Below are 14,189 nucleotides of genomic sequence, written 5' to 3' on the forward strand. Positions count from 1 at the left end.
TCTTTTCTTGTCTTTTCGTACGACCAAGGGAGCCACGTTGCACACGTGCGTCATAATTATTACGTGTAAAATCATACTACGCTTTTATAAAAGATATGGCGAACTCGCCGCGCACGCCGTTGGAATAAACGTCTCACAAATATAAAGTATCGTTTCGAATGTAATATACGTATATCAAAAAGCAAGAAAGTATTGTATACTGTACACGTAACACACGTATCATAGTAGGCGGAGAAAATGTGTACAGGCTCTAGGTGACGTTGATGATTCTTCTTACGATCGATCCAATTCTACGAGCATCGTTTACATCTTCAAACTTATCAATTGGAACGTGTACGAGAAAATTGGAATTTCAGATCGCGCGTTAAACCAACCAGAGTGTCGCGACTACATTGTAGAAATTAAGATTATCAACGGGAACGTTGTTTTACTCGAAATAAAGATCGACAAATTCTAACGAAGTTTCCTCGTATACGAAAATTCCAATTATAATTTGTCATACATACAAATTATTAAAATATCTTATTATAGTCAGAGGATTAAAGTCGTAGCTAAAAAACGACCGAAGTGATCGTACTCGGTCTTTGATTTGCACGTTTAAGATAATTCCAAACTACGTAATGCCAATTCTTTATTGAGAAATTCGAACAAATGGAGCTAATTATTTTAAGCAACGATACAAGCAACTTTCGAAATGCTACGTGGTTCGTGGAAATAATTTCGAACGTCCGTTCGAGCTTATCAACGACTTAAAATTCTCACAGTGGAAATCGTTCGATGCTCGTCCCTTTTATCGATTCGATCGATCGTAATAATTTTTCTCCGCCGTAATTCAGTCGCTTCTTATTCGTTCTTTTCTTATTTTGCGAAACGCAAAATATGGCCGTCTCGGACGAGAAAAAATGTAGCGTACTAATCGCAGCCATAACGTTGCGCATCGAGGAGCATAGATCCTCTTCCCGTGCCTTGTTATCTTCCCCCCCATAAAAACCGTTATCGACTAGAACGTAGTTATGATACATTAAAAATTGACACACATTTATGTTATATGTATATTGGGCTTCGCCTTATCGCCTCCCCCTTTTCTCTGCTTTTTTCTTTCTCGCAGAAAATGCACGACAGACAAATCGAATCGTTTCATTTCGGGGACGGTGTTCGATCCTAAAGAGAGAAAAAATTTGCAATATTTTAATAATAATTTCCATAGGCGTCAAGTGAGGACAGAGTAAAACCGATGTTCCCTCTCGGGAGAACGTCGGTGAATTTGCTTATTACAGACGACAATCGTTTAATAGTTTGCATTTCGAACTACTATAGCTTTCGACTTAAGAGTTATACTTGAGACACATAAGAAGTTTGCTTGCGTATTGTAGTTTCGTTGGAAAGTCCTGCACTCTGTGCTCGATGCACACGCTTGTACGATTCCTTAGCTATTTTTTTTTTCCTTTTATCTAACACGTGAGAAAAAGTTAAACAACGCTGTTGTTGCATATTTTTTCTTCGTTTTTTGCTTTTTTCTCTTTTTACCTAAGTTATTTAAAGCGAACGTATATTATATCATCGACCGCCAACAGAAGACTTTCACGTCACTTATCGTTATCTATATGAAAAATTCGATAAAATTTACCACGGACTGCTCTTTCCTCAATTAACGAACACACCGTATACACGCTATTACATAGTAACGTATCGTTGCGATCTCCATTACCCCGTAAGAATAGTACCGCGTTCGTGTTATGCTAAACAGTAATAATAGCATGTGTAATGATACGTAATAATAAGAATAACAATGTATATCATTGTCAATGATACCGTCAACGATCGTAATTAGACAGCTGGACAATTATAATTATAGTCGAAGCTTAAATATGGAAGGACGCGACGGTAAAATCATCTTCGCAAAATAGCACCTTTCCTACAGACCAGAGATTTCCTATTACGTAAATAAGTGTTATCGATACGTTTAATTCCTGTAACAAATTTAATTCGCTGAATTACACGTTCGAGTACGAGGACTATAGGCGAGCAAGATGATAAGTAGCATTTCCTACTCTTTGCAAGAGAACAGTTTTAAAAAGAAGTCGGTTTCCATTCTCTTTGAAATTTGTCTATATCATATTAAAATATCGCTTGTCTCAATACTTATATCTTTCACAAAACTTCACCGACTTATTAGTTCGTTTTAAAAAACTCACATCTTTGAACCTAACTGGTTGTTTTCATTCTCAGCTATGGCACGTTAAAATTCTTCCGTTCGACACAAATATGAAAGATCATAAAATGACGTGAAAATTAGAAAATCAACAAAGGGTACGCTTATCGTGTCCCTCGCCTATGATCTTCGCACGAAATTCGTCCAATTACATATAAAGTTGGTTTTCGCTAAATTTACGTGTTTCTTTCTTTTCGAATTTTACCTAATCGTTTATCTAATCGTTAATCGATTAATCGTAAAACGTATCGATCTGTAATATCTGAGAATCTCTCCGGCCATCAGGACAGCAGTCTTAATAATCGCTGATTCAAGTACATTTAAATCACGGCGTAAAGGGAAACAAAGGACGAATATCACACCGTGAAAGCATCTACTTCAGTCTTCCTCTATAATCCAGTCTACGACTCTAGCACCATTGCGCAGCTTTAGTTTCGTTCATCAACGTTCTGATCAACGAACAGACTTTGATAATTAAATCAGCTAATAATAAGATCACGTTAGAATTCAAAGACTAGATTGAATTATCGACGTTCGCATGCAATTCTCTACATAATTCCTACGTACTAAGGGCAAGGTCGATCGTGATTAGCCAGAAGTTGCACGCACTCTCCTTAGTTGAGTCTTTATTATTATTACTCGTATACTTCTTATTATAGTCTATTATCAGGATCGTAGGCATATAATTCGTATAGCGGAGCTAAAAACCGAGTTGCAATCCTTTCCAAATTACTGTTACAACTTCTGACTATTTTCACTGTCGCTAGTCTCGCTTGAAATTCATAATCTCGCGTATTTAAAGCTTCTTGTACGCGTAATTTCCTCTATCGTTAGCTTTCGCCTAAATTTAACTAAATTTCAAAAATAAATCTAAATTAATTCCACGCTTTGCCGATCATCCAATTTCGTTAAATTATACATTCCAAGGCTATCTATCCTCCTTTTATGTACCTTTAAGATAGTGTATCGATGCTAATAATTTTACAACATCTTCAAAACGATCAAACACGCCGATTTTCCAAGCAGCTCGTACAGCGATGACACGATCTTCGTTGCCGATGTAAAATCTCCTCCGCGATTCTAAAATCTATAAGTCGCAGTATTGACAAAGTTAGGACGTGTAAAACAACGACGAACCGCTCGATCCCCGGCCACAACTTCCACGTTCCCTCTTCAAGCTTCCTGTCGCGTGTTGCTTCGCTAGTTCGTGGATTCCGAGTTGGACGACGGCGAGGATTCCGGGCTCTGCACCAGAGGACTGTCCCTTCCGATGACAGTGGGTGTCAACAGCATACCGCGTGGACTGAACGTGTCGCAATATAAATTCTCCTTCTTGTGCACTCGTCTAACGTGGCTACGCAGATTGTCACGGCGTGCACTTCGGTACGCACAGTGTGGACAAAGGTGTGGCTTCTCGCCCGTGTGCATTCGTCGGTGTTGGATGAGCTGATCAAAGACAGAAGATCATTGTTCTCGAGTTTACGAATAGAGAATAGACGAGATAAACGAAGCCGAATGGGCGTACGAACGATTATAGGAACAAGTAACAAGAGGCAGGACAAATTAAGATCATACGGTGTATTTGTGGTAGAAAGTATTTGCATATATCATTATTCTTCAACGAACCGTTTGTTTTTTTTTTTTTTTAATCAGACTCTAAATTTCATTTTCATGCTACATATTTCATAACACGTTCTGTTAATAAATCGATATATGTACATTTAAGAAAATTTCTCGTCTAATTAATTAATATGCAAATGCTGGTCATTTCTGTAGTCACCGTATATGGAAATATCTTTATGAAATAACGTATAATTCGAGGTATATACGTGAAATATATCGTATAGAATTCTAAAACGAACTGATCCGTGTCAATCGATAATGATCGTGCTTTATCTTCTCATAAATGACTTATACATATTAATAAAAGTATAATGTACTCTAATTTACGAACAAATAATTAATATCGTGCAGCGATTCTCTTTGAAACTTTATACGAATATGTAAATCATGTCGACGTATGATAAACAACCTTACACGCGAAATTATAACGAGCTACAATTAATACAGTACATTTTTCTCGATATTAATATGTATCGAATATTACGTGTAAAAGCAGGCTGCAGCCGAGAATTACGATTCCGTTATGTAACACGATCTCATCGGCTACATTTTATAATACATCGCCACGGCAATAACAGATTGACGTCTCGAAGCCTCGTCGAAGCTTTTCGTTACTACAATGTAACCGTATATGTACGTCGGTCTTAAATATATTCATGGATGAGCGAAAAGTCGTTGGAAAAACTCGTACGTAGATCCGTACGATATACGTATTTACATAGAACGAAACTCTTGATTTACAGGTGAAAGTAGAGCGTATCCCGAGCGTTCTACGAAATTCAAAAGACTAGCACGCGTATCGTAGAATTTACGATCGTGCACGGATTATACGAGCTTTTCACTCAACCAGAATTCCAAACAATCCAAGTTCATTGATTACGCTTGTCGTTGTGTCGTTGCTTCGGAATTCTATGCGCGTCGACGTTCCCAATAACAAAGTTCTCTTTTGTACCGAGGGAAAATATTACCTTTTTTAACTGTACCGTGCGAAAGATGCAAATGTCGCAGCAAAAGTATCGGTCGTCGCGATGCCTTCTCATGTGTCTGCTCAGATCTACTTCCGACGATCTGTCCGCGCCGCACACAGCGCAGCTCACCCTCGTTTCCGGCGCCGTGCCTTTCGCGTGTGCCCTCAAATGCCTCTGGAACGCTTTCTCGATGGTGCACGCGTACGAGCATAACGAGCACCGATACTCCTCCCTTTCATATCTGCGCATTCAAAGGTACAATAAGTCGGAACTACTTAGCTCGTCTGAAAGATAAGTTAAACGCAAACAAATTACACGGTGTCTTTTCAATAAATTTCGTTTCAATTCTATACTCCCAATTCTATAACTATACCCGATTCTATAAGTGTTAACTTGTTATAAATAATTAGCCTCCCTTTCATATCTGCGCATTCAAAGGTACAATAAGTCGGAACTACTTAGCTCGTCTGAAAGATAAGTTAAACGCAAACAAATTACGCGGTGTTTTTTCAATAAATTTCGTTTCAATTCTATACTCCCAATTCTATAACTATACCCGATTCTATAAGTGTTAACTTGTTATAAATAATTAGCCTCCCTTTCATATCTGCGCATTCAAAGGTACAATAAGTCGGAACTACTTAGCTCGTCTGAAAGATAAGTTAAACGCAAACAAATTACGCGGTGTCTTTTCAATAAATTTCGTTTCAATTCTATACTCCCAATTCTATAACTATACTCGATTCTATAAGTGTTAACTTGTTATAAATAATTAGCCTCCCTTTCATATCTGCACATTCAAAGGTACAATAAGTCGGAACTACTTAGCTCGTCTGAAAGATAAGTTAAACGCAAACAAATTACACGGTGTCTTTTCAATAAATTTCGTTTCAATTCTATACTCCCAATTCTATGACATAGCCGATTCTATAAGTGTTAACTTGCTATAAATAATTAGCCATGTTACCGCGCCACGCCGGAAAAATTACTGAAAATTCTCCACTCGAGAATTGATTGTAATTTTAATAAATAATAAAAAAAAAAATTCTATACTCGACCTTTTCATATATACAGGGTGGTGGTTGGTAACTGATGGTACAAGCGAAAAGGGGGTGATTCTACGCGAGAAAAGAAGTCGAAAATATAGAATAAAAAATTTTTTTTAATTTTTCCATCGAGACAACGATCTACAGTGAGATCCGTTGTAACGAGACGCGATAAAGTGCAGGCGTACCGAGCGAAAATTCAAAGTCGATTTTCTCGAAAACAAAGCCTCGAACGAAAAATGTTTATTCTGTATTTTCGACTTCTTTTTTCGCGTAGAATCACCCCCTTTCCGCTCGTACCACCAGTTACCAACCGCCCTGTATATATGTACATACACGAAGACCTTCAACTTTATTTTTCACGCGAACGGAATTTTTGTAACTATTAAAAATCAAATAGCATAATACACCTTAACGATGGCGAAGCTAGATTCACGATACAGAGGAAACGATATTATACAGAACTATTTGTATCTTGCGCTGTTGTCGAATAGACATCGACCGATTCAATCAATCAATTTAATTAGACGTAGTACTTCTGTGATATAATTACACGGATATTTGTAAGAATTGCGTAATGTAATAAATATTTTGCTTACAGAAATTGAGAATTGCGTTACACGCAATATGTTGTTTTCGTTACGAGCCGATAAATTTACGTACGATAGAATGGACGGTTTAAATGGACGTATTTATTGTCTAAAATAATCAGAGAATTTCTCATTTCTGAAATACGTAGCGTCCACTCGTAATATCCTATTTAAACGTTTAACGTCGCAATAAGCGTATCGTCCTGTCGTATAACATCCTACGGATCCTACGATTCTCTAATCACTTTGAACGATACGAAGAACAAGGAGATATAAGTAGAGTAATCGAAGCAAGCGCTAAGTACCTATACCTGACGCGTTGCAAAGCCAGTGTACGCTTCTTCCCTGTGGGCGTCATACCCTGTGCCACGTGTGCAGCTACATGAGTCTCCATCTCACATCTGCTGTTCGTGGTGAAGTCACAGCCCGAGGACGGACAACTTTTCGTTTCTCCGGTTTCCGCGCTGGGTACCGGTGGATGACAATCGACGATATGCTTTCGCAGAGCTGGCCTCGTTGGTGCCACCACGTCACAGGAACCACAGGAATAACCGCGATGCGCGTTGCTTACGTTCGGACTGCTACCTCGAGATCTGAAAGCCCATGGTGAATTTCAATTGCTTGGAATAATAGGGGCGAGTGTAAAACAAGAAGCGAGTAACAAGGTAACGGAAAAGCAGACTTAATATAATTATGAGACTGGGGATTTTTACGTAGCTACAGAAATATACAGGGTACAACGTAATGCGGAGAAATATATAAAATATCCAAAGTGAAGTTTCTTTCGTTATATTCGTAACGGTTTGAATTCGCAGAGAATATTCGCGGCGTAAAGATAATAACGGTAACAGCCAGAGCTACGCCGAGACAGAAACGGTAGAGAATAAAGTATTCGCAGATGAAATTGATAAAGTTGGCGTCGAAAGGAAATCCAAAGAAATTATTAATTTCTTCCTAAGACTCCATAGAATTTCTAACGATCGGTATCAACTTTCTCTTTAAACTTCCACGTGAAATTCTTCGATTAAGTTTGCTATTCCAACGAGAGAAAGCAAAGAAAGGAATAAATCACGGTACAGGAAACTGGTGAAAAAACAAGGCCGCTCCACCCGAGGAGCACTACGGAATTAAAAAGATTCTTTCTTTTTTTCTTTCTTTCTTTCTTTCTATTTTTTAAATTTCGTAATCGTTGTTCGCGGATCGGTCGTAACTCAACGCTGGTCAATATCCTTCAAAGCTGTTGATTTACGACGCCATTTATCTTTGAATTTTTGAAATATCAGAAACGCGCTCGCATTGTTGAACAGGGAGGAAGATTCGCCCTCCGACTGGACAGATTCATTGGTCTCGTTTTATCGATTCCATGGCGTGTTAAATAAAAACCTTGCGCTCAAACATCTCGTTGCCTCGATGCGCGTACATACGTACAATACATATATATATATATACATATAATTTCGTATCCCGGTCTCTCTCGCATCGTCTTATCCGACCTGAACCGTAGAAGGCAAGAATTTAAATGCTCGACTCGCATTAGGCGAGACGAGTTAAGCGCGTTACGGTGTAAAGTGTAAGACGATCAGGAGTTTGGCAAAAGTGGCTGATAACCAAAAGAACGCATACTTCTCGGTGTAAGACGAATGCTCGCTCTCGGAGTCGCTGTCAGACGGAATGTTGGGGATTTCCGTAGCTTCGAGAGCCGCGGTCGCTGCTGAGAGTCTTCCAAGCATGGCGGTATAAGCGCCGAGGACCCAGCCATTAAGAACCGGTGTAACCGTTCCATCCTGTTACGAAAGCAAATCTCTCTTTACTTTTGTTCAGTCATGTAATCGCTCGCTAAATATATGTAATAACGTTGTAACGTGATAACGTAATGCTTTGGATAAAGATTCGAACGATAAGAGAAGAGCGGTTGTAGAAAACACTGCGAGCGCCAAAATCGAGAAACTTTGATCTTCTCGTTGGCAAATGTTTTACGCGTCAACGAGAGTGCTGTAGTATATAGTAGCGATAATGAAAAGCTAAATAATTTATCGATAACGCTAGAAGATGATGTCGCGCCATCGTTTCCATAGAGAGAAATACGAGTATCGATAGATTAATTGTTAATCGTTGTTAGTTGTCGTCGATTAATTATTTCTTTGCTTTCGAGCAAACGTTCTCTACGTCTACGAGCTGGCACATACAGGTTTTTCCACGGACACGATTTTCTTTTTCGACTACATTCCGACTGTATTAACGCGTAAGGTATCAATCGGCTACCAACACCGAATCGGTGGCATTGGATCATAGACAGTCTACAAGAATTTCATTTACCCCGTTCTCAAATACTTTAATTCGTGTTTTGTATTTTACGCGTCCAACGTCATCGACGATATCGATGCTATAAAATACAGAATACATATACGTACGCGTAAAATATCAGAGACTATGTCTGATGTAAAATATATATGTAAAACACAGAATATACAGGGTGGTTGGTAACTGGTGGTACGAGCGAAAAGGGGGTGATTCTACGCGAAAAAAGAAGTCGAAAATATAGAATACAAATTTTTCGTTCGAGGCTTTGTTTTCGAGAAAATCGACCTTGAATTTTCGCTCGGTACGCGTCCACTTTATCGCGTCTCGTTATAACGGATCTCACTGTAGATCGTTGTCTCGATGGAAAAATTAAAATTAAAAGGAAAATGTATATTCTATATTTTCGACTTCTTTTTTCGCGTAGAATCACCCCCTTTCCGCTTGTGCCACCAGTTACCAACCACCCTGTATAATATACGAAATATGTACGTATATAGAAATGAAAATTCGATATTGTAAATGTAAGTAACTCGACTGAGATTTAATTCGGTTTTGGGTAAATTAAAAAGGGTGGCTTGTACGTAGTATTTCTCAGATACGTATTTTCAAATAGACAAACCTTGTCGAAAGTCAGATAGGACATGGGATCGAGCAGCTTCGTGGATAAATTATTGTTGGCCGAGCGATGCGAGCTGTTCGTACTTCCGGTGTCGCTTTCGTCTCCAGCGTCTTCGTTGTCGTCATTTTCTTTCGGTACGCTGGTCTACAGGATCAAACAGAATCTTTATGTATTTGGCGTTATTTAGAAAGGAAACAAGAGCCGCGTGTTTCTAGCGCAAACTTTGTCTGTACCTTTGGAAAGTTTTCTGATTTTATGCTAACGATCCAAGTAGCTTAATCAACAGCTACGGAGTAACGGAAAGTCTTAGCGTTCGGAATAACGGAATAGCGAGAAGTCTTAGTGCTCGTGATAACGGTAATTGCAATGTTCGCGAAAATTGGAACGTGTTTCGAAGGAAAATGAAATTACACGAGAGGATGCTTAGCGAAAATACACAACGAAGGGGCAAGATTTCATTTCTCAAAGGAAAAACATAGTTTGTCTGAAGAGAAATTGGAATCTTTTGTTCGCGGTGTATTTCAAGTATCTGAACCACTAATAGGTCCTCTCTGCAAATTTAATGGCCTGACATCGAATCTAATTTGAAGCTTTGGAACAGAATAGAGAGCAGAATTAGATTATATTGCTCTTTCCTTTGCTTACCTACGTGCCTAATAATATTCCTAATTCTAAAACGTTACGAATCGTTCACCCGAAATATGTCTTAAGGTATTATACAGGGTGGTTGGTAACAAGGTGGTACAAGAGGGAAGGGGGTGATTCTACGCGAAAAAGGAAGTCGAGAATGTAGAATAAAAATTTTAAAAATTAAAAGAATAACGTCAATCGAGACAACGATCTACAGTGAGATCCGTTGTAACGAGACGCGACAAAGTGCACGCGTACCGAGCGAAAATTCAAAGTCGATTTTCTCGAAAACAAGGCCTCGAACGAAACATTTTTATTCTACATTTTCGACTTCTTTTTTCGCGTAGAATCACCCCCTTGCCGCTTGTACCACCAGTTACCAACCACCCTGTATATACTCACAATACGTCAAAGGGATAGAAAAGTTCCATAGGATATTATATCCATACGTAAACATATTTTTCCAATTTTCCCCGAACCTCCTCTATTTATCTGTTTATAACATTCACAATTATATGCAACTATGGTTCTCAGCCGCGCGGACGTCATACGTTGCATCCAAATTCCAAACAAGAAGTATAAATCTTCGCCATTTACCTACCTCAAAGGTACATAACTTAACAAACAAACACTCATCTCACTAAAGAAATAAAATAATCAAATTCGAAGATGGTATCTCACTGGGGGTAGCCATCCACGTGTTACTTATCAATTAAGTTAGAAAAATTTGCCAAATGTCCAGCTGGACAAATTGTAAAGTATAAATTAAATAATAAAAAAGAAAAAAAAATTTACCTACCTATCTGATAACGCAAATCTTTCCTATCTACTTACGATACTGCAAATTCTATCTATTTGTGGCGGCACTCGACCACGCAACTTTCCAACGGCTTCGCGACACAAAGCGCTGTACCTTCAAAGCGTAAGACCTAATGTACCATCGATATCCCTACGGTTCCTTCGCCGAATATTCGCAAGAATGCATACGCGGCCATCGTCGCGGACTTCTAATAAACGCGCGCGTAGCGAGGATATTGTAACGTCAATTCACATCAGAGACCCCTGTCTGGACCTACGGAATCCAACTATGGGGAACAGCAAGCAACTCCAACATTGAAATACTCCAACGCTTTCAATCGAAAACGCTAAGATCCCTAATTGACGCACCTTGGTATGTAACCAATGAAACAATACACCGCGACCTCAAGATACCCACCGTCAAAGAGGAAATAGCAAAATATAGCAACAGATACAGCAAAAGAATCAACAAACACCGAAACCCCCTAATCACTGGACTACTCGATACGACGGACCAGACTCGCAGGCTGAAGAGGCACTACCCGCTAGACCTAAACGTCAGATTCAATTAATTATCCAAATCAAGCATATGCACTTACTTATAATACTTATAAATTATACCTATCTATAATAAGTATTAACTTATTGTAAATAAACAGCCATGTCACTGCGCCACGCCAGAAAAATTACTGAAAATTCTCAACGCGAGAATTGATTGTAATTTCAACAAATAAATAAAACATCAGAGACCAGGCCACACACCACGGACAGGATGGCACCCAGATGTCTGCATATCCTTGGCGCGCACCCTCGATAGTCTTAAGTGCCCACCAGGGGCCTTGGCATTTTTATAGTTAAGGTCCTTCGGACCAAGCGAGTATTTCCTGTCTTAGATTTGCCTTTACGTTTATTGTCTACCACGTGTTAGCTTAGAAAATTGGTTTTCTCCACATCTGATATGTTCCGTTGGCAACTTTCTCGCGAGGGCGGCTAAAACCCTTCCTGGTCCACCAACCGTCCTATTATCCAATCGGAGACGGTGTCTACTGCCCTCGCTTCCTTAACCAAAATTGTCATCGACAAATCCGATAGTCCCGTGTCCTTGGACACACCCACCCCTAGCTTTCCTCAGACACAGTATCGTCGGTAAAACTTCACTTATTCTGTATCCTTGGAATAGTCAACGTATCTATATCGGTCTCTACCCTTATAAGTCGCGTACTTAACGTATCGTTGTAACCAAGTCTTACATAACGTGGTTGGAGCGAATTGTGATTTATGCTAATTCAGTGCGTGTTACATTGTGATTGGTGAATTCACAATAAAGGTTGATTAAAACAAAGTTAATTGTTGTGTTACGACTCAACTATATTTTATTTACACCAACCAACCCTAAAAATTACGTGACAATATCGAGGGACGACGAAGAAAAGAATCCGTTTGGTTTCGAACAAAAGATTCATTGTGCCCCGAGCTGCGAAGTGCCAAAGGTTTAGCGTCATAGCGAAGCAAACACAATTCGAGATACGTGATTATTAACTCTCGATTGTTAATCGTTGATCGTTAATCGTTGACCGTTGAGTAGTTTAATAAACCTTTCTTGTTGAACATCGGGAGAATTTCTTGCGGACTGTTGGAATACAACTGTTGGATATCAATCGCATGCAGATAAGGTAATTGATCGTACGGATTCTTCCCTTCGTTGCCCTGCGCCGTCCCCACTAGCGTGCGTTCGTGAGATGCACCACGGCGGCTAGCACGTGCATGCTCTTTCGAAAATTCGCCGGAAGAAGCGTGAGGATATGGATGGAACATTCTAGATGGGCACGTCGAGAAGCTACTAGAAGGTTCTGTGCCACATGTGACGCCACGCGGACACCCACACAGGTCGCACTCATTACTGCATAGAGAGTGGGGCTCTAAACCTTTTCAAGGGCCATGGGTCACTAAGCCAGTCAGTCTGTGAATAACTAGCCAACTGTCTACATTCCAGAACGCACATTTATAATTCTTGTAATAATTGTTTAATAAATATCACATTATATTATTTCAACGCAAACATTGTGTCTTCCACAGATTATTAATCTTAATTCCAAGATTAAATTCTAACACGGACGCCTTCCCCAACCGCCTCATATTATTCTAAACGCTACTTGAAATTTCGAAGCCCTACACGTACCATATCTGCCGTACAACCAAATTTCAACAAAATATAATCCATCGATTATCGTTGAACGAACACAGCTATGGTATAAGACACAACTATGGAATAAAAGTAAAGCAACAAAATAGAAACTTCGCCGTCGCCTATATCGATACCTGTTTATAGTATCGTAGTATCAAGGAGGAGGAGCCTGTGGGGGGTATCGGGCGAATTATAAACAAGGGGTCGCGGAACACGTGCGTGGTGGGGCTGTGACAAAAGGCACGAGACTAAGACAAAGGACAAGAGGTTGCTAAGGGACAAAAACGAATTAACAGTCGGTGTGAGTTGAGAAGCCAGAGAGTGTGCCAGAGAGTATTGTTAGTGTCACACGCTCAAGAAGACCAGTAATTAGCTCAGAAACAGTAATTGGCATAGGCTAAACATCCTGCATGCCACAGTCATCGAAACAATGACCAAATAGTAACGGAATGCGTCTCTGATATACACCTGTAACATCAACCACATCTGGATCCACATCAGAGACCAGAGGTCGCACACCGAGGGCAGGATGGCAATCGAATGTCTACACATCCTTGCTACGAATCCTCGATATTCTCAAGGACCCACCATAAATCTTGGCATTTTCATGGTTAAGATCCTTCAGACCAAAAACAAGCATCTTCTATTTCGAGTGTTCTTTACATTTTTGTCTACTACCGGAAGATACGGGAAAGTTAGTTTTCTCACGTTCGGTATCTTCCGTTAGCAACTTTCTCTCAAGGACGGTTAGCACCTTTCCTCACCCAGCAACCTAGAAAATCAGCCAATTGACGGCGAAGTCTATTTCCCTCGCTCTCCTAATGAAAACTTGTCCTTAACAAATCGGCTCTTTTCGTGTCCTTAGACCCACCCATCGCTAGCCACAACATCGTCACTAAACTTTACCGATTTTCCATCTTCCCAACAGTTAACGTCTCTTCACCGGGTTTCTATCCTTAGATCAGTCGCCTACTTAATTTATACGAAGTTGTTAGAGTAAAGCGTAATTTATACGTGTCGATTCAGTGTATACTCAATTGTGACTATCAAGCGCATAATGAAGTGTAATAAAAAGAAAGTTAACAATCGTGTTTCGGCTCAACCTTCTTGCTTCTTTATAATCTGAATTGTGACTTGAGATTTTATGTGACACACCAGACGACAACCCCTCCAGAGGAACTGAATCTCAGTAAAAGAAACCCTCTAAAATAAGCGCT

The 14,189-nt window shown here is 39.6% G+C and overlaps 1 protein-coding gene across 7 annotated transcripts in view; it reads right to left on the reverse strand.

The window, feature by feature from the left end:
- LOC117242105 (GDNF-inducible zinc finger protein 1-like) overlaps positions 1-14,189 on the reverse strand; it is a 23,988-nt gene continuing 9,799 nt past the window's right edge. For 6 of the 7 annotated variants that reach the window (XM_033508504.1, XM_033508507.1, XM_033508510.1 and 3 more), the window contains 5 exons: positions 9,360-9,503; positions 8,063-8,223; positions 6,745-7,032; positions 4,804-5,044; positions 1-3,658 (listed from right to left, as the gene is read on the reverse strand). In XM_033508504.1, coding sequence (XP_033364395.1) covers positions 3,413-3,658; positions 4,804-5,044; positions 6,745-7,032; positions 8,063-8,223; positions 9,360-9,503 — 1,080 coding nt within the window. In that variant the 3' untranslated portion in view covers positions 1-3,412. The remainder of the gene's footprint in view (positions 3,659-4,803; positions 5,045-6,744; positions 7,033-8,062; positions 8,224-9,359; positions 9,504-14,189) is intronic. The other variant, XM_033508505.1, reaches the window with a different exon arrangement.

Source organism: Bombus vosnesenskii, unplaced genomic scaffold (assembly GCF_011952255.1).
Source record: "Bombus vosnesenskii isolate JDL3184/JDL3185 unplaced genomic scaffold, Bvos_JDL3184-5_v1.1 scf7180000016263, whole genome shotgun sequence".
Classification (NCBI taxonomy): Eukaryota; Metazoa; Arthropoda; class Insecta; order Hymenoptera; family Apidae; genus Bombus; species Bombus vosnesenskii.